At 47.3% G+C, this 21275-nt stretch overlaps 1 protein-coding gene across 2 annotated transcripts in view; it reads right to left on the bottom strand.

Annotated features, from left to right (window-relative positions):
• The window catches only part of pard3ba (par-3 family cell polarity regulator beta a), a 110666-nt gene that overhangs the window by 8780 nt on the left and 80611 nt on the right, over positions 1 to 21275 (bottom strand). For both annotated transcript variants that reach the window (XM_086179257.1, XM_086179177.1), the window contains exons 20-23: positions 20800 to 20910; positions 20454 to 20717; positions 12927 to 13038; positions 72 to 148 (exon numbers count right to left, since the gene is read on the bottom strand). In XM_086179257.1, the coding sequence (XP_086035383.1) occupies positions 72 to 148; positions 12927 to 13038; positions 20454 to 20717; positions 20800 to 20910 (564 nt within the window). The remainder of the gene's footprint in view (positions 1 to 71; positions 149 to 12926; positions 13039 to 20453; positions 20718 to 20799; positions 20911 to 21275) is intronic.

Below are 21275 nucleotides of genomic sequence, written 5' to 3'. Positions count from 1 at the left end.
CAAAGAGAGGGAGTGGTAAAAAAAAAGTTATCCCTTCATTTCCTGCTTTGAGGAGTAAAATGAAAGCTTACCTGGGATGTGTGGGGTACTGCCGGTCCACCTCCTCATACAGGTGTGCTGGTCGTGATTCTGCTGCTCTGGGTGCCACCTGTGACAACACACACACACACACACACACACACACACACACACACGATATTTTACTCTCTGGGTAATGTAAGGCGGTGGACGTATGTTCTCACGTGCTGCTTTGTGGTTTCAGTGGCTAACAATAAACAAAAGACAGCGAGCGAGCGCCCCCTCATGTGGTGACAAAAACATCTGGAACCACTGTGCCCCCGCCCCCCTTCAAGCCAAAGCTAAGAGAACTTCCACGCCACATTTTCAGGCGTCCACGCTGAACATGCAAAGCAGCTAAATCTGTTCCACCTCTCTCTCTCTCTCTCTGTTGGCAAACACCAGTGTGGATTACAGGCATCATGTGGTAAGTAGTTGGACAGCCGGGTTACTCAGCCTGGACTCACCAGGATAAACCTCCGTTCTGTCGCCTCATGCTACCCATGAGTGCTGACAGATGGGCGGCGACTGACAGGAGAGGAGCCGAGGAACACGGGGGGTTCAACCAATAAAGACGCTTTAGATTGGTTTCTTTTTCTGTTGTGAAAAGAGACATCTGACATCTGAGACATTGGAGCGGCCTGAAGTTCAAGAAGCTCAAGAAGCCAGTAGATTTTTGAGGATATTACAAAGAGAACTCAAAGGGAGACAAACAAAAGAAGGTGCAAGATCAGTTGGAGAGTGTGAGAAGAGGAGGAGGAGGACGACGAAGAGGAGGAGGAAGAAGAGGAGGAGGAGGAGGAGCACATAGCGTTTCAAATATCTCTAATCTGAGCTCTGAGTTTTCACATCCAAACATGGCGTGTTTACTCGATGAACATTTCAGCCTCCAAACACACCGCAGACCTGCTGTGCTGCAGATTAGCACGCGCACACACACACACACACACTAGCATGTTGCTCACACCCGCAGCTATACTTGACACACACACATACATACATAAACAAGCAATCACGGGGTTTGATTGACACGCACGTGTGAGCGAGGTACCAAAGCAGGGTTTGATATCTCTCTCTCTCTCTCTCTCTCTCTCTCTCTCACACACACACACACACACACACACACAAAATGGTGTACATTCTGCATTAGCACAATACATTAGCACATATCATTAGCATGTCTCCACTCTAATGTCTCTCTCAATGGGAGCCAGGAAAGAGGCAGGGCACTCTTCACTAAAGTGTGTGTGTGTGTGTGTGTGTGTGTGTGTGTGTGTGTGTGTGTGTGTGTGTTATTTTGAGGGTATGTGTGTTTTGGGTTTACTATGATGGCTCTATCCATCTTTGGATGTGTGTGCTATGAAAAGGGAAATTATGCAAAGAGATGCATAATGTGAGGTACAAAAAAAGAGGGGAGGGGGGCATTAGTCTCAGCAAGATGCAGGGGCTCAGGTGGGAGACCCGTGAAGTGTGTGTGTGTGTGTGTGTGTGTGTGTTGAATGAGGCATAATACATCCTCTGAATGAGAGGAGAAAATGTGTGTTTAGATAAAACGTGTAAAAGACGATTGATGTATTAATGTAATAACCTGGAGCTATATGTCTGGTCTTTATTAACACACACATACATATTCATCCTTCCTGACAAAAGCTGCGTTGTGTACACACACATACACACACACACATACGCACAAGTATACCAACACACCTTGCCATAGCAATGTGGAATTCATCCAGGTTAGAGAGAAAAGGTGCTGGTCAGACTTCGCTGTTCTTTGCACGTCATACAGGTTCAAGTCCTTATCCTGAATGTGTGTGTGTATGGACAGCGTGTATGTGTGTGTGTGTGTGTGTGTGTTGGGGGGGGGGGGTGTCCATAACTGTAACAGAGAGGACTCCTCACACACACCACCAACAGGGAATTTCACAAGTCTTTGTCAGAGTTGATTGTGCGTTATCTAAACCGGAACCATCAGCACATCTTCTGATCCATTTTGACGCTTTTCTCCGACGAGTCTAAACACATCACCGCAATTTCTGCCTCCTAGACGTGCGTCGAGTCATTGGGTACGCCGCGGCACACCAGCTGACGAACGCTGACAAAATGGTTGGCGCGCGCGTGTGTGTGTGTGTGTGAATGAGCAGAAAGTGACTTTTTCATTTTTCCAAATTAGAAAGCTATGCCTTGACGGTGCCAGATGATATACAAACACACGCACACACGCGCGCACACATGCACAGCAATCAACTAGAGCAGCACAGCTGTCACATTCATCAGAAAGTATTGCCGGAGCTCAGGAAATGAATTTCCTGGAGCACTTAGGGCTTTGGTGTGAATTTGTGATGCTCATATATACAATAAGCCTCAATTGTAAGTCCAAGTGCTTTGACACAAAGCCCGAGAAGAAGTGCTTTCAAACTGAGATGTGCCGATTCGCCTCTCTTCCAAACCGCTTTCCTTCGCCGCCGCATTCTAAACGGCATAATTAACCATCACTCTCAATCTCTCTCCTCCTCCATCCATCTCTTTCTTCCTCCCTCCATCCATCTTGGATGTTAATTAAACGAGCGTCTCAGTGTGGAGCCTCTGCCTGGCACTCCATGCCCGTCTACCGCTGGCAGACTCGCCCCCGCGCCCTGCATCTGACTGGCACCATGAGGCGAAATCTTCCCAATATTTACCCCCCCCCCCGCACCCCCGCCCCCGCCCCCGCCCCCAACCCGAGGGAGAACATAGGACAGATAAGCAGAGATGGAGAGAATGAGCTGGCGGCGAGTTTGTGAGGGAGGTTGCACCAAAACAAAGCAAGAACTCAACGGGGTGAACTTCGAATGCTGTAAAAAACAAAACCTCGGTACTTCTAAAAGCAAACTTTTAGAAGTACGCCACCCACCCCCACACTCTTCAACAATGGCTCTAATGTGCAATGGAGAGTTCACCACAGCAACACACCGAACCAGAAAAAACAAAAACCCCATGTATCCAAAAGCAGCAGAAAAGCTGAATAGCATCCATAGCTAATGTTAGCGACATGGCTATAAAGCGTGAGGACTACTGGCAACTTCAATTATTATTTGTAGAGAGTAAAGTAGCACACCAATGACGACTGTTGTGAATGGAGCATAGGCGTGGAGGGGTTAAAGACTGATAATGCTACCTGTGTAGCTAACATGCTAGCAGCTGCACCTGCAAATCCCCTCTCCTTATTTCTCAATACTCAGGATTTTTTTTCCCCCCTCACATCAAAAGGGAGCTTTTATTTTTTAAATTTAAAAACAAAACAAAAACCCTTTTCAAATGTGGAGAAACTGTATTTTCTCGGTCAAATTCACAGTACAGTGAGAACTTCTGCTGTTAGCCTGGCGACTGAGAAGAATTAATGAGCTGCTGCTTGTGTTTCCTTGCATCCTTGTGGGCTCGCCGCTGTAGTCTGATCCTCCATGGGAAGCGTCTTTGGTTTAAAAAAAAACAACAACAACAAAAAAAACCCAGAGAAAAACCAACTGTCTGGTTGGCATGGTTACCCACTAATAACCAGCTAATACTCAAGAAAGGTCATAGCCACTTCTTTCATGCTAGTGAGGGTTAGCCCTTTGGCACACCAGATTATGCTGTATTACCAGGCTATGTGTGTGTGTGTGTGTCAAACAAGAGGCTCTCTTGCTCCCCAGTGTACACTAAACACTCACACACCTGGACCCCGCTCACGCTGACCTCGTTAGCAGCAGATGGCTCACACACACACTCACACGGGGACCAGAGGTTACACACTCTTCGACTGGAATGTGGTTTATTTTGGTAATAGGCCAATCTGCTGGTAATTGTCTCCATTGTTACTGTTTGTTTAGGCCTCACCTCCTGACCTCAGGATGGAGTCCTACATTTACATCCAGTTGGAATTGGAAAAGCGGTGCGCGTTAGCGGTGTCACCTTTCCGTGCGCAGACTGAGACTGTCTAGCTCATCAGCTGCGCGACGTAAGAATTCGCAGCGGGCGTTTTGGCTTGAATCTTGCAACGGTTCACATGAACTCTAAATGAATCGAATGTGTTTACATGCATCAGAGAGCAGAATGGGGGGGGAAAAAAATCACTGGCTCCACGTCGCCCAAATGCACACGGACGTGTATCACAGAGGTTTGTTGAAGTGGCAAAAAACTACAAACAGAGGTAACGGGTGATTTATAATGGCCTTTTTCAGGAAATCTGAGGTGGTTACATAAACCACTTAATTGTCTTTGTGATTATTTAATAGAATATTAGGTTCCAGGTTAATTCAGCTGCAGTCCAGCAACTTGGCGCCTTTAATTACTTGTGGAAACATACCTTCCAAATGAGAGAAGGGAACCTGAACATTTCTGGATTGGGTTTGTTTGGAATCTGTAATCAACATGTATGCTAAACCACTTCCATGTGTTTTTCAGTGTGTGTGTGTGTGTGTGTGTGTGTGGCCGTGGCAGTGGCCAAGAGGTGTTTATTTGCTGGGGCTGTGTCCCTGCTCCTCGTCCGCCTCTGTGGGTTCATTTGCCTCCCCACTGCTCACCGAAATAACATCCAAATACCACTGTGAGTGAGTGTATCATTCTTCCTTCTGCAGGTTAGGATGTCCAGAACGACATGTCCTTACTTTTTGTTGCTGTTATGACTCAGCTCAACCTGCACGCACACAGAAGCCACAATAGGGCCACTTCCCGTGGCGCCCCCCCTCCAGTTATTCGGTCCTCTCTGGTCCGGTCCTTCCATTTCCAGATATGCAGACGTGGGAGTTGACGCCACCGCCAGCGATGGAGGCTTTGATGACTGAATCCAGCTCCTCATGCCCTCCAACGGCCTGCTGCAAATGTCATGAGGTCGATCCGTCTGACCTTCAGACGCTTTGATGGCGCTTGGCAACTGCGGAGCTGCCATGGTTTTAAGGGTCAGTTCAACAGAAGTCAAGAAGTTAAATCACTTTGTGGTGCTGAAAACATTGAAAGCCGTTTTCTCTCTCTCTCTCTCTCCAGGGTACGGCTGCTTAAGATGCCATCTTTTCATGCAACAGTTGCAAATGTTTGCCTGCATCTCAGCCCAGTAGCCCGCAAGATCACCTTCCCGTCGAGCCAGCCATCTGCAGCGGTTTGTCCTTTCTTCAGTGCAGTAAACGGACAAGATGTACTTTGGAGACAGTTCTCCGTGCATTCGAGGCTCAGGCGTCTCGAAAGTTTCCACCGACTCATCAGTCAGCTCACATCCATGTCTGTCCAGAGTCCGTCGTTTAAATAGAGAAGACTTTCAAGGGCCTCAACAAAAGGTGTCAAATATTCTGTCTGTTCTAGAGTTGTGATGCAGAAAAGGGATCTTGCAGGACAATACCATGGTGACTTTTCGGACCTGTCATCATTCCATCCAATCAATCAGACCTTGACCTTCCATCAGAAAATCAGCTCAGAAGTCCCTCAAGGTCTTCAGGATTCTACGGTTTCTCCCGGGCTAACGACGACCAAGACTTTTCATTCATTGTTCATTCGTTTCCTTCAGCTAGTTTGGGAGGTGTAAAGAGACACGCGTGACCCGACTGAACATCCTCTTCTTAAGTCCAAAGACGGAGCGGTGGCGCGCTTTGAAGTCGAACGAAGGAGGATGGCAGATTTCTATCAACTCGCCGACAGATAGCACTCCGCAGTTCGCCTGAAGGCCAGAGACAAGCTGCGGGGATAAAGGCAGACACCAAATAAGTCCCTGTAGGCCTTTATCGGCCCAGATGAGGAGAGGAGGTTAAAAAAAAAAAAAAAAAAAGGAGAAGAAAAAAAAAATCTTGCCCGGTTGCTGCGCGGCATTGGAATGAAGCGACTTAAAACAAAGGCGAGGAGTGTGTTGAGCCTCGGGGAAGAGCTGACGACGAAGAGGAGGGGGTCCGTGGATGGAATAGCTCATTGTGACTTTGCAAGGATGGTGCTAAAAAAAAAAAAAAAAAAAAAAGTGTGTGTGAGTGTGAGTGTGTGTGTGATAGCAGTGGGTAGAAACATAATGCAGGAATGAGATGTTCACTCTTGTCTTTGCCTCCCATGGGTGTGTGTGAGAGAGTTCAGCTTGTGCCTGAGTCGGAGAGAAGAGGAAGTGCTCCTGCGCGCAACAATTAATGAGATGAGAGCCAACAGCAAAGAGCAGATGGTTGTAGAAAAGAACATTATGTAGGAATTCTTTGCCTCTCGGGTTTTTTTTGGGTTTTTTTTTCAATTTCACACAGATCGGTGTAACATTACATTCATTGGTCAGGATGCTAGCGGTGTATATATCCGGATACGGAGTAAACCCTAAATATCAGGAATCAGGCAGATGACAAACAAGATGCCATTCAAGTGGACGAGAGCCGAGGCTGATATCCCAAACCCCGGAATCCACAAAAAGATGTCGCACACGGGAGGAAAGGTGTGAGAGCCTAACAAGGCACCGCGAGAAAGGCTGACGCACGCAGCATCGTTCTGGAAGGTTTGAATGTATCATCGCGTCTTGCTAGCACGCATCTGAAGCTAACGTGAGCTGAACAGCTGGCGTGTAGGACCAGCCTTTTGCAGCCTGACCGGTCGTGTAACCCTGACATTAACAGAAACAGTCTCATTTCTGCCTCTGTCATTTTGCAGCCGGCCAGTTCTTGTCACAGTAGCTTGTTGGAGGGGATATTTCTGGCTATATGAACCAAACACTAACTTGCGGCGAAGCCCGTGTAATTATACGGGCTAGAATAGAGCAGAGCCTGGCACAGAGAACAGTCCTTTAATCAGCGCAGGCTTCCACAGGGCTAGATGGGTCAGGGGGGCGTGTGTGTGAGTGAAAGGGCGTGTGTTCTGTGGGTGATGGTGATCTCAGAGGGCGTCAAAAGGAAGCAAAGATAGGGAGGTGGCATTTCTTGTAATTAGTGAATGAGAGGATTTTGTTCGGAGAGTATTTGTGTGTTTGTGTGGAAGCTCCTGCAGAGAAGTGCACCCCTGTAAAGCAGCTTCAGTCTGGCCAGCGCTGAGGTTTACAGTCCTTTGATGGTGGCTGTTTAAATGTGTGTGTGTTGCCCCTCCGCGCTTGAGTGTGTGCTTGTGGTATGTTACCTCTTAAAAGTCTGCAATAAAATGTGTGTGACCGGGTGTTCCTCTGCATGAGAACGTTACTGTGTGTGTGTGTAATTTGATGTGCATTAGTGTGCATCCCGCACGTGTGTGTGTGTGTGTGTCTGTGTGTGTGTGTGTGTGTGGCAAGTCAAGTGCACGCTATATTTTGAAACTTGTGAGCATGTTTTTGAAAAATGGAAAGCAGGACTTAATCCAAGTTTCTTGGTAATCCATGTACTTCAACTGCAGATTTTCCCAAGGGGGTTGTGCATTTATGTGCGTGTGTGTATGTGTGCGTGTGCGTGTGTGTGTGTGTGAGAGAGAGAGAGTGCACGAGAGAGAAAGGTGAGACAGACAGAGTGAGAGAGATATTGACTCACCGGTTATCCTTCTCTCTTTCCTCATTAAAATAGTGCAGGTGCATCCCTAAAACCACAGCGCGCACACGCACGCACACGCACGCACGCACACACACACACACACACACACACGTGTACAGGGCATATGCTAACCTGATTAACACTAACATTAGATTAACATTAGTGCAGCCTCCTTCAGAGAAACTCCCCCGGACCAGCTGCTCTCTCTCTATCACCTTCTTCCATATGCACAAACTAGCAGCTCGACCGCCCACTCTCTCTCTCTCTCTCTCTCTGTCCCTCCAATTCATCTTCTTTTATACATCTACTTTTTTTTTTCAATTTATTTGCAAAACTTTCTAATTAATTGGACAGAACAGAAAGAGAAAGGAGAGAGAGCGTGGCGCAGTTGAAGGCCTGAAGGTACGGGGAAAATTGGGCGCCAGACAGACGACTGTTATTAATAACTCGGAGGTTCCGTTTCGCTCTCTGTGCTTCCCAATAAATGGAGGATGTAAAGATAATTCTGAGGGATCAACTCACGAGGAGGATGATAGCCACGTTACGTTTGGCTGTGAGCAGATTTATTCAATTTAAAACACTTGAAGTTTAAAATTTAGGAGAGAAATCAATCTCCAAACTGTTTTGCGAACCAGACTGATGAGCATTTCGGAAGTTCATCTTTTAAACCCACGGCAAAGAGCGTCCTTCTCCTCCTCCCCTGCTCCATCCCTTCGGTCGCTGATGTCCATGCCTTCATGTGTCCGTCAGCTCCTCCATCCTGTCTCCTCCTCCTCCTCCCACCCCCCTTTTAGATGTGTTTTCTTCCCATCTTTCCCTTTAGGGCCCCTGGTTTTGCCGTTGCTGAGTCATGTTCTCACTTTCCTCCCTCTTCCCCATAAACACTTAATAAATTCTCGATTTCTGACAAGCTGCCGACTCCCTGCTCCCCCTCCTCCTCCCCCTGCTCTTCCTCCTCCTCGTCTTACCAGGCAACACCACTGGCAAATCGTCCGGCAGCGAGGACACGGTGGGAGCCGCCCGCCCGTGCATCCGTTACACCTTTTGCTCTGTGTGTGTCTTCAATGAGTGGATACTACACAGCAGACGGCGTGTTAACAGGAGGCACTTGTCAGGTGCGACTAGCGATGGCCAGTTATTGAGGCGCACCAGTAAACAAACCCGGATCGGAAAATCTCGCCGTGAGGACACAGTTTTAAGGGAGTTTCTAGAAATGTGCTGCTTGTAATGGATGTGAGATGAGTTCACAGATGAATATGTTTGCATTCACTCGGACCAAAAATCGGGGGTGGGGGTGGGGGTGGGGGGGGGGGGGTGATGCCTGTGGGCATGAAGCCCCCTGCACAGATCACCAGCGCCTGCGTGTGTATGTGCCAGTGAGTGTAGGCCATCTATCACCGTGACAGGCGGGTGCGTGTTTACTTAATGATGTGAGGGTTTATTTATGAAGTGATGGCCGACGTGCAGGAGAAAAAGTGCGAGAGAAAGAGGAGGCGTGTGTGTGTGTGTGTGTTATTTTTTTGGAGGGGGGGGGGGGATTGAGACAGCCTGAGGATGTGACATTAAAATATCATCAAGGTGATGGATGTCCACACACACACACACACACACACACACACTCACGACATTAGAGAGAAATAAAAAAACAAAAAACAAAAAACAGCTGCGCAATGGATGACAAGTCGGATGTGGACTTGTGTGAGAGTTACTGTTTGTGTGTGTGTGTGTGTGTGTGTGTGTGGTTCATAATGACTCAGGAGTGTGTGAGACTTGCCGTGCACGCTCCTGCGACTTCTGTGCTCATTAAGGTGTCACATGTGCTGCCACTGTTGTTCACTGTTCGCTGGGTAATGACTTGAGGACAAGATGCATGAGTGTGTGTGCGGGGGGGTATAATGTACGCCTGGGAGCAATTTCTAAAACTGGGTAAACAAGATTCTACTTCAGCATGACCGCGTTATAAATGTGTATGTATACACACATACATATATATATATATATATATATATATATGTGTGTGTGTGTGTGTGTGTGTGTGTAGAGCACATGATCTACAATGTACACCATCATCATCATCATAAACATGTTGTACACACACACTAGCTGGAATAAACAAAGACACTCAGCTACAGACGCTCATCCCTGGGGGACAAATGGCCCCCATGAATGAAAGGGGGAATAAAAACATGGCGGCACAGGGATTCCCTTCAGGGCCGCGCCCAAACCACAAAAACTACAAATCTGTCGAGATGAAAGGGTGCAGGGACACTCGTAAAGTAGCCACTGGGAGTCAACTGGTCGAGGCAGAAGGCCGCCCGGCTCCAACATTTCTGCCTGTTGAATGGTAGTTTTTCTCTCTCTCTGTAAACACCTGCTCTATTTGTAACCTGTCATGTCACAAGATGAAACTTTTGCTGCGATTTCGGCGCTTACAAATCAAATCAGCGTCCTGTGTTTTGAGCTTTTCTTCTCCTTCTTTTAGGTTTCTGGGTTCCGTCTTCAATGTGAAGAACATCGAGCTGCAGGAGACCCATGGAATGTGCTATAACATGTGAATGATTTACGGTTTAATTCCAAATAGTTTTTGTTTCTTTTTTAAAAAAAGGGGGCGTGACGGGACGTGCGGCTGCCTCGTGCTGCAGTTACATCACCAGAACACTGGGTGGCGCCTGTATTGAGTTGAGTTTTTTTCAAAACAACAACAACAAAAAAAATCATATTTGATTTGATTGTGTGTCAATCCAACAGGACTCACATCCTGGTTCAGTTCTTGAACAGTAGAGAGGCGCCCCCCAGTGTGACAGGACAACCCCCCCACGACTGGAGTATCCCTTTAAACGTGATTGTGGTGACACTTCCAAGGATAGCGGCCAACTTCAATGTGAGGCGTCCATCTTCGACTTACAGAACAAAGGTGTCTACAAAAAGTAACCGTGACTTAATTGGCCTATCATTAGCATATAGGGAATAATAGACGGGGAGACAGGGACAGTGTGACTGTCATGATTACAGGTGTGACCTATACACAGACGCGGAACATGAGGGAACGGTCAAATTAGAGACAGATAGACGGACGCAGACACGTAGGGAGAGAAATGAGGACATTTTTAGCTGCACTTCTGGGCTATCGAAATAAGAGACTTATTTCATAACATGGCCCCAATTAACCGGTCTCGGGTCTGGTGTGTGTCCCTTTAAGTGGCTTAAGTCACACAAACGAGAAGCCAGTGTCATATACACCCAGTTAAATGTGGCTCACGCACCTCCTCATCACATAGACAGACGACCGCTGAGAGAATAAACACCGACGTGAATAGATATTGTAACCAGACTCTTTTATCCCTGCTTTTGTTTACGTCAGCTTCGGTTAGATCCTCCTTGCTAACACACACACACACACACACACACACACACGCGCACACACACACACACACACACACACACAACCTCACCTTCTCTTTCTGAAGCGCTCAAGAGAGGCAGAATGGAGCTCCTGGCCTTGCACGGAGAACCTCTTCTTTTAACCATTCAAGGCTGGAGAAACGACATTAAAAAGAGCAGCGGCAGCAGCAGCAGCGGAAAAAAGGCTGATCGCACAAGGTCGAAGCGAGCCAACGGTGCGCTCAAGTGGTCTGTTCACACACCGGGAGGAAAAATTGGTGGATGTGAATGGTATAATGCACCGCTGAAGCAAAAGGTGCAGAAACTGTTGCCTGTCTGGCGTGTGTTTGTGTGTCTTAACTATTTTTTTTTAACTTAATTACATCCAGTAGGCACTGCTGAAGCCACCCAGTGCGTTTTCAGCGTTACTTTGAACTAGCATCAAGTTAAATCTTCTCCGCTAGCATTGCTGCGCGTAAACATTCCCTTTACATCTCCCCCGCCCCCCTTTACTTTTTCTTTTTTCCTCCACAGCATCGCATCAAGGATGCTTTACTGTTTTCCATTCTCACTATGTATGAGAGCAAGTGTGTGTGTGATTGTGAGTGGGGTGTTTCATTATCGGGCTCCTCAGGAGAGAAGCCCACTTGCTGCTTTTTCTTTTCTTACCCTGGACACCGCTGTCCCCCCCCCCCCTTTTTTTTTTTGTGCAGGAGGAGGAAGAGGAGGAGGGAGTGGAAAAATAACAGTCAGATCAGAGATTTGCTCCCCACGCTTGCTGGGCTTTAATTGTATCAGATTTTCAATAATGACGGAGTTCGGGCGAAGCGAAGCAGAAACACACGCTTGCACCGGGACGTGTAATGAGTGACGGAGGGCCTTCGGGCCTCGAAGAGAGCGAGCGCGTTGGCGAGTGTGTCTAATGAAGACTGGTTCACACAGCAGCCCCGTTGCTCAATAAACAGACTACAGTGAGCAATGAAGCGAGCGCAGCGGGAGGCAGGTTAGCGTCGGGTGATTGTTGGCTATTGGCGATGCTGTCAGTAAATCCATCCTGTATTTCTCACATGCTCCTCTCTTTGCTCAGTAATGAAAAATAAATCTAGCTTAGAGGAAACGTCCTCCCGCATCGCAGCGGCCGGATCCTGATTCAGATCAAAGCCTGATTTTCTGCACCCTTGGGCTCGCTATTAGAAAAATTCCCATTTTAAAATGGCTGATAAATGGCTATTGATCTCCATGGAGAGTATGCTGAGTTGTGGAGAGTACAGGGCCAGATGAAATGATTCCTCCGCTCGATCAATATGGCTTCGGAGATGTTTGGCAGCGCAGCTTGGTTAGGAGAAGCCACTGTTGTTCTTGCTAAAATAAGAGTAGACGGGGACTTTATGGGGGGGGTGGGGGTTGGAAAAGCAATAGGATAAGAGAGCGCTAAAAGAAAGGGAGGATGGAAATGTCACCGGTCTAATAGATCTCCCCATAAACTAAATGAAAAGGAGAGCAGGCGCCGCCTTAGTGGCACACAGCACCTCAAAATGTTAACAAGGGAGCTGAAAATAGCCTGAGTGAGGTACCAACGGGAAAACAGGAGCACAAATGAGAACCGCATCGCGCTCGGTTGGGCTCATGGCATCTTTCTGTGGACGTCACTGCGACACTTCATCCAAAAGAGTGTACTTTACCCTTCAAATAGGTGTCTTGAGCTTACCAAGACATTTTCTTACCCCCCCCCCCCCCCGTGTTGCGTCTTTGTGACTCCAGAATGCAGAAAGAGCCAGCCACTTCTATTTAGCCCGACTGACGTACAACGCCAACTTCGGCTAAAGTGTTTGTGGATACAGAAGATGTCGATGATACCTAAGTCGACATTTCTGGTCAGTTTTGCTGTTTTTAGCTGTTAAGTTGTCACTGGATACAAGCGAAATATACGTGGTGAAGTAAGGATGTAGGAGGGAGATAATGACCTCAAAGCACTTCTTCCTGGGTAAAAATAAACACGTTCTGGGCACAAAACAGGATTCTAAAACTTACCCGGTGCGGGTCGTTCTCCAGGATTCGGCGTCGTGCCGCGTCTAGTTCCTCGTAGCCTGGAGCGGCTCGGGGCTGCTGGTACTCCCTCCGTAACCCCTGGAGACGCTGATCGCTGCAGAGAGAGAGAGAGAGAGAGAGAGACAGAGAGGTGTAAATAATGCTTGTGTTTGGAGCCGAGACATGATTTAGGGATCCCGTAAGGCCTTAATGTCACATTTCATGACTATTTCACCACCTTCAGAAACTAATTCCATCATCTAAAGATGTCAACTTCGACTAACGTGGGGAGTGGAAAAGTGTGGAGAGAGAGAAAGAGAGAGCGAGTGAAAAAAGTCAGGTGGAACATGATACATTCGGTTTCATCTCTTCTTAAATCCATCGGTATTCTTTGGCTGCACTGTGACAAGCCTTGATAGCGCATGGAGACTGACAGGCAGACAGATAATATCCACAAAGTGCTGCCTCTGAGAAGACACCTGAGCTGAATTTTCGACAGCTGCAAGAGCGAAACCAAGGTGGGAGGGGAAAAAAAAAGAAGAAGAATAGTATTAAACTTTTGAAGCTCAATTAGAAGCAACATGTTTGGTCGCGAGGACGGACAATCAAACCCGACCTTTGTGGAGGTGAAAAATGAGAAAATGTGCCTGAGGGGAGATAAGACCTCAGGACAGAATGGGGACAAAACTTAAAGAAGAAGAAGAAGAAGAAGAAGAAGAAGAAGAAGAAAAAAAAACATCATTATGCTCACTGGACCTCAATGCTAGATAAGCACCCAAGAGTACACACCTGCATAAACAAGAATACACACATGCAAAAGGCAAAAAAAACAAAAAAAAAAAACCAAGGAAAAAACCCACACAGTGTGGTTGAATGAACACAAGCTTACAGGATGTGCCACCAAAAATAGAGCTGTCGTTTATCTGTGTTTACTGGCTGTATTGGAAAAATGGCTTCAAATATTGACACCGATACGCCGCTGCTTTCCTCGAGAGATATTCAACCTGGGAAAACTTTACCTCTGCAGTGCTTTTTAACAGCTACACGTAGGGGAAGTGGGATGGAAGGCGCCCACGCGGCCTCCGTTCAACCGCCGCTGCGCCCTCCGTTCTAATGGTCTGACCTCCAGGCGGATATTGACCGAGAGAGGGCGGGAAGACGCCGGAGCGCATCCAGAGGTTCATTAGCCAAGTACAGAGCTAAATGTGTGAGTCTCTCTAGCGACCCTGCCTTTAATTAGAAAAAAGAAAAAGAAAAAAGAGAAACAAGCCCTGGCTGAGTGTGTTTTAGTGTGCTGTCATTTGCTATGTGGGACAGACTGTGACAGGGATTCTGCCTGCTTCTAATCCGACTCTGCAGGGACGGGAGGCTGAGTCACGACCCCTGAATTGCCGGCAGGAGGGCAAAACTTTCCAAAAAGTTTACACGCCGCTACGTGATCTATCAAGATGGATATCTGCGGTGGCGTTAGCCCCGGCGTGGCGCTAATTGTTGAAATTAGCTTAATGGCTGGTTTCAACACACAGCTAATGAATCCCCCTCAAGTGCTGCATCCTGCGGGCCGTTAAGACACTTAATCTCTTGTATTATTTATTTATTCACCATTTACTTGCTTTTTATTACTCATACTTACCTTCACTAACAAACTCAGGGCCAATATTTTGTTTCATGCCACCCCCTTCCCTTTTTTTTTTTTTTTTCTTCCTCCGAACCCATTAGCCAATCCCAGGGCCCGTAATTAGGGCTGCCATTTTGATTGAGAGTGCGTGTCGCTCTACAAATGAAACAACACTGTAATTATCTCATTATGCGGCGGCCACCATCACTGACAACGGCAAATATTATCATATTAATGGCTGAAGCTGGTTCTAGATGAGACATCAGACGGAGAAAGAGGGAGGGGGAGGGCATGATGATTGTTAAAGCTTGACAGTTTAGAGGCGGCTTTCCAAACGATGACAAGGAGAGAAGAGAGAGAGAGAGTGTGTGTGTGTGTGTGTGTGTGTGTGCGCATGCATGTATGGCCAGATGGCCTGTCATATATACCGGATGTGTGTGTGTGTGTGTTTGTTCGGAACGACAGGTAGGCTCCCCTGTCGCCTGTTTGTGTCTGCAGGCCTCAGGCGAGTCGCTCGCGCACACACACACACACACACACCTGGCTTCAGCGAGCGTCAATAAGAAACAGTCAGGTGACTTGTGCAGTACACCGCCTCGACACTACAAGTACTGCGAAGTACTTTTGGCTTTAGGATGGTCGGTACATCCCACTAAGTAGTACATCTGAAGCCGAACGTGCACTTTTCGGTGATGTCTAGTGGGAACTCCCTGCAAACGACACGAACCATATCCTCAACCAGAACACACACCAGAACCGTGTGTGTGGGACAGGACCAGAGAAGCATTTACTTCTTCCTACTCCACTCAGGACGTCTTTGTGTGTTTGTTCACGGGGAAATCATAGAGTCAAGTGTTATATTGCTTGGTTAAATTATTTTTCACATTTCTGAAATAAAGTTTTAAAAAAGAAAAGCAACCAGTTGACGGGGGCTGAGTCAGGAATTTCTGCGTTCTCCAGCTCGGAACCTCACCTAATGTTCCCCAGGTTGCGGATACAAGCATGAGCTTCCTTCGCGGGAGGGGGGGGTTTCCTCGGAGACGAGCAGCCCCCCCCAGGGAACTGCTGCTCCTTCAAGTTGAGCTGAGGGTGACTCCAGGTGGAGGTACATCCACCTGGAGGACTTATAAAGGTCCTCCGGCCCAGAGGGGAGCACCTGAGAGGAGCTGGAGAGCGTCGCTATGGGGGAGAGACGCCTACGGATAGCTGGTTGGAGGCCGTTAAAAACTGGAAAACTAACTCAAGCTTCGGTTGACAGTCACAGAGTCAAGGTTGCTAGGTGACAGCCGGTGACGCAAACAGGAAACTAGAACAGCCTACAGAAGGAATCGAGACGCTGATAAGTCAATAAAGCCTTATGTTGCTATATTAACCACAGAAATCCTTCTTTCATTTCATCCATATTTCAGCGTCTGTGATTATGCAGGTTGATATGACAGCAGGCAGGGAGAAAGAAGTGGAGCAGGATGGAGACACGGGGGTGTGTGTGTTTGTGTGTGTGTGTGTGGAGACAAACGCAGGAAATGATCGGCGCGTCAGAGGACAGAATGAGAGCAAAACATAAATACAGAGACGGGAAAAGAGAAGAAGAAGAAGCAGCTGAGAGAGCGAGGGGAAGCGGAGTGAGAACAGAACTGTCTGGTATATGAAAGCGAGCGGGAGAGTAACTATCCTGTGGTGTTAGCTAGTGTGAGGGCAGACTAATTAGGAAGTGTGTGTGTGCCGCCGCTGACTGGTGAGCGACTCCCTCTTGCTGCGGCCAGCTGATTTTAACTCAACACACTGGGAGGGAGGAGGAGGAGGAGGAGGAGGAACGCTCAGGCAGGCAGTTTTTCACTTTGCTGCCTGTGCGCTTGAGGTAAGCCGACATCAAAGTACATGGTCAGTGTTTGGTTTTCCCAGTGGAATATTGGGAAGAGCCGGCTCCAACCTGGAAGCAACAGCAGAACAAAGAGCCTGTCACTGTTCGCCCCACAAAACATACCCAAAACTCTGCTATCACTTATTGGAGGAAGCTGTAACTGGGTTGTCTAGGAGGAGCTGCAGCACGATGAAAGTCAGGATTAATCTCCACCTTGTCATGAAGGAGTTACATCAGATTGTTCCGCTTATTTCGAGATATCGACTTTCCTGTGCATAACTGAACGGAGGGAAAATCTGGAGTGATAAAAAAAAAACACAAAACATAGAGAACGTCTCAATGTGCAGTCGACGCTAATGATGAGTTGTTTTCAAGGGAAGAAGCACATCCTCCTTCTTTGAGCATTTCCTCCGGCTTCCTGACAACTGCATCCACCGTAGAAAAGAAGGTTGTTGTTTCTTTTCTTTTTTTTGCGGTTGAAATACAGAAATGAGTGTTTATAGGGAGTCTCTTATACAAAGCCTTCCTGTAAGGGGGATGAAAACGGCGTCGCGGTAAAACGGAGCTTGGGAAAGAAAAGAAACCCCCGAAAAAGCTTGTAGCTTCTTTCTTAAAAAAAAAAAAAAAAGGTTTCGGCAATTAGTCGAGCCTCGCCCGGAGGTAACCGGAGAATTGGACACATTTTCCTCGTGTTACTGCTTGAACCATGATGGAAAGCTGAGTGCATGCTCACTGATGTGTCAAATAGTTGTCCAAGCTTACACCTTCTTTGTCTTTCTATATATATATATATATATATATATATAAATAAATTTAATTTTAAACCCCTCTCTTTCTCTTACTCCCTCTTTCATCTCGTCTCACTGTTTCTTGCTGCGGCTATGAGGAGTGGCTTCTGGCTAATAAAATTTGACAAGCATGGCTAACCTTTTTTTCTCCACAGGTCAGCTTTGAGCATAGCTCTAATCAAATGTGACGCCCATCACAGCACACACACACCTGCCATTGAGGGTCCTAATGAAAATGTCCAACAGTAAATTAGGGAGACAGCGCCGGGAGCTGAGGGTCTTGGCAGGAGGGGTGGGGTGGGGAGGCACCGCTAGCTTCCAAAACATGCGGCTAAGGGTGTGTTAGCGGCGGTATAAATATTTTCCTGGCGTCAATAATAAAAAAAAAAAAAAAGTCAAGTAAAAGATGAGGGATGTTGTTCCCTTGGAAACAAATCCAGCTGCTTGAGAAAAAAAATTAGCATACAGCTGAAAGTGAGCTCTCAAAACTTCTACATATCCACAGCATTTTGTGCAGTAGCATATCGGACCACACACCCACACCCACAGCATTGTTGCTAGGTTACGCTGAGCTTCCTCACACAAATACGACATACGGGTGGCTGTGTGTGCATCTATTTCTAGCTGTGTGTGTGTGTGTGTGTATAGGTGTGTGAATGAAAAGGGTTCCAACCGCACCGTCAAGCCGTGTTGTAACAGATGTGCGCGCTTTGTGAATGGGCGCCCCGGCCACAGGTGTTGAATGGAAAATAGCCGGCGATGAGGGAGCCACATGTGAGGCCTGCAGCCGCAGCAGCAGCAGCAGCACCTCTGGCACTGAAAGGACAATTCTAACTTGAATGACAACGTTGTCCGTTCGTTTTTTTGAGGGCACACTCGATGAAGATGTCGCGCGATATCCAAATGCGGCCGTCTCCGGAGGCTCCCTCGCGCAGGGAGCTAACGGAAGCCTCCCCGTTGTTCACGCTGATGCAAAAGACGATCTGATATACATCACGAGCATAACAGGGGAGGGAGAATGGACAAGTGACACAGCGAGAGGGAGGAAAGAGGCCGGTAATGAAGCAGCCAGCACTACTGGTGGAGAGCTAAAGTGGTCTAACAGATCTGTCAGCCTGCTAGACTGTGGCTAATTATCCCTACTCCGCTTTTGTCTGCATCCCTCTCGAATTTACTCTGCATAGCTAACATGTTTTCCCTCTCTCTCTCTCTCTCTCTCTCTCGGTTTTTGGCATCCTCGACTCTTCCTCTCCTGCTGTTTCTTTTCTATCCGTCCCTCCGTCTGTCACGTCTTTTCCATTCCCATCTGCCTTCTCTTTCTAGGTCCAACCTCTTTTTCTTGGATGAGACTGGGTGTCTGGGGCTTAGTTTTTTGATTTGCAAGTCAATAGTTTATTCTGTCAGAGAGTTTAGCGCGAGTTGAGGCAAGTTTTAATGTGGCCTGTTTTAGTTCAAATGAGAGATGATACATTTGCATTGGAATCCTCTCAAGGGTTCCTCCTCTTCTCTCGCTCTCTCACGTACAAACATGGTGGCAAGTTGGCTTGTCAAACTTCAGCAGCAATAATATGCTGTATAATTCAGAAGCAGTGACAAGCGGTGTGCTTCCTCAAGCACCAGGGCACCTTTTAAACTCTAAACAAGGGGTTCAACTGGCACTAAACAGTTGGAGTTGTGCATAAGCTGAGGCCAAAAAATCTTTCTCTGGGATTTGTTTTGCATCGCTCTGCAAAAAAAAAAAAAAAAAAAAAAAAAGATGAGCAGCAGAAGAAGAGAGCTCCAGCACTTATCACAAAAATGCTTTTAGCAAATTAGCCAACAGCTACTGAATGTTGTTTAAGGGTGTTCTCGTTCATCCTTTTTTTTTTTTTTTTTTTTAAAAACACCGTCCCTAAATTAAAACAAGTGCGACAGAAAAAAAAACAAAACCAAAACTTATATACTAAAATTTTTTTTTTTTTTAAAAAAGGCAGCCGTGGAGGATTTTACGGCCAAAACATGATGTTCTTGACTGGCCAAGTCAGGCTCCTGACCTCAGTCCAAATGAGCATGTGTGGCAGCGCAGGCCTGGCGGAGCCTCAGCAGCGAAGAAACCGAATGTCTGCTGAGGTCTGTGGGTGGAAGACTTTAGAGTTTCACTAAACAAACCCAACGACGACTAACCATTAAAAAAAAAAAAGAAAAAAAGAAGCTCAATAGGGCATTTCTGTGCCTTTTAAGTTCATTTGAACCCCTTAGTCATCGTGAACTTTCAGTGTATGTTGACTTTGGCGCCCCCTTTGGCCCAAAAGGCTGCATCAGCGACGCGGTAATAAAACCAACCTTTTTTGGAGGATTTCTGCAGGAAAACCAACTTCAACTTCAGGTTTCAACGCCACAGTAAAACGGCGAATCTGCTGGTTTCGTATTCAATCGGTTAAAAAGTCCCCGAAGTAGCACTTTAAACTCACGGGCGCTGTTTTATTTTAACTGTGCTGGAATTTAAGCTAATCCCACCAGCTGTCTCAGCAGTTTTGTGATTTTTGCGTGCATTCACAAAGTATCCTTCATTGTCTCCAGTCGATTCTTTGCAATCATTTCTGTATCAAGGGCTGACGACTGCGTCTGCACAGAACACGTCTCAGCGCCGAGCGTGAACAGACAAGAGTGCAGCTGGTGGCCGGGGCACGGTGGCATGAAATTGAGACATTAAACTGTAAAGGGGGGGGGGGGGGGGGGGGGAGCTGGGTAGAGGCAAGCTTGTTTTTAAAAGGATGTGTTCTGCTGCACCTGGAGTCTGTGTCATGTATGTGTGTGTGTGAGAGAGAGAGAGAGAGAGAGAGAGAGAGGGAGAGAGAGCGAGCGAGGGCCGATATGCTAAAGCTCTTGCTTAAAGTTTAAGAGCAAGAAAGGAAACAAACATTGCTACTCTCTGTCATCATGCACAGATAAATACCAGCCCCTCGCTACGACGCCAACGGAGAAATTCTGTAGATTTCAAAGATTTACAGAGGTCAAACGGTCGCAAACACAACAGGACAGTTAAATGAATCATGCATGTCGTTGCCGTGTATTTATGTGTGTGTGGGGGGGGGGGGGGGGGGCAAGTATAAGCGTAAGCATGTATTCATGTTTTATGCATTGACCAGCTTGCCAGACCGTGATCGAAGATATGCATAAATACTCTCCTGCTCATGACGGTCGAGCCGCGGTCACGACCTTGATTGTACACACACCGATCGACACAGGTTCTGTACAAACATGTGAGGGTAAATCTGCCACACCTTTCTGCAGGAGGGGGTCTGGACTTGTTGACCTTGGCGTAGAGACCCTCCAGGTCCTCTGCGGAGGCGTGATGCTGGTTAGCCGTCGCTGTTTGCAGTAAAGAGGAGGGTGCGTCGCCATTGAACGGCAGGGGCGAAGGCGGCTGGCGGAAGTTATTGATGCGGGCGTAGTTGGGGTCGCTGTCATCGTCTTCTACATCGGGAAGGGAGGCCGGGTCCGGGGTGAAATGGCCGGAGTGGATCTCGGCGTAACGTGGGTCGTAGCTAGGAGGGGTCAGCACATTCTTAACAAGTCTGAGTTGTTTTACACTCATCACAGAATCACAAATCCAGATCTGACTCATACCCGTCTCTGTTGCCAGGGATCCTGTCCAGCTCCTCCTCACTCAGAGCATCCAGTTTGTTCTTTGATGGTTTGGCTGCGTCTTTACTCTTGTCTTCCTTCTTCTTACCGAACCTGAGCAGCACAGGAAAGAAGACAGGTTTGGACTGACTTGAATCCACCTGCGACGTCGCGTTTCAAACCTCTGCAAGGCTGCCAAATATTACAGGTGACGAGTTGCAGTGAATTTGGGGATTCTTATGATGAAAACTACAAATTTATCAAAGTGCCACGCATACACACTATCCCCCACACCTTGCATCAGCTCTCTAAACACACTCTGCTAGACCATCTGATTTAAACTCCCGAGAGGCTTGGCTGGATAAACACTTTACGCAGGCGGTGACAAACCAAAGTGTGTGTGTGTGGGAACATGGAGAAAAAAAAATCAAAAAAAATCTGTAAAACGCTTCCATCATCTTTGCCATCGTCTTTCTGCA

This window comes from Aulostomus chinensis, chromosome 1 (assembly GCF_037954235.1).
Source record: "Aulostomus chinensis isolate RoL2024-O1b breed Wild chromosome 1, RoL_Achi_v1.0, whole genome shotgun sequence".
Taxonomy (NCBI): domain Eukaryota; kingdom Metazoa; phylum Chordata; class Actinopteri; order Syngnathiformes; family Aulostomidae; genus Aulostomus; species Aulostomus chinensis.
This window is presented reverse-complemented; position numbering and strand designations above follow the sequence as displayed.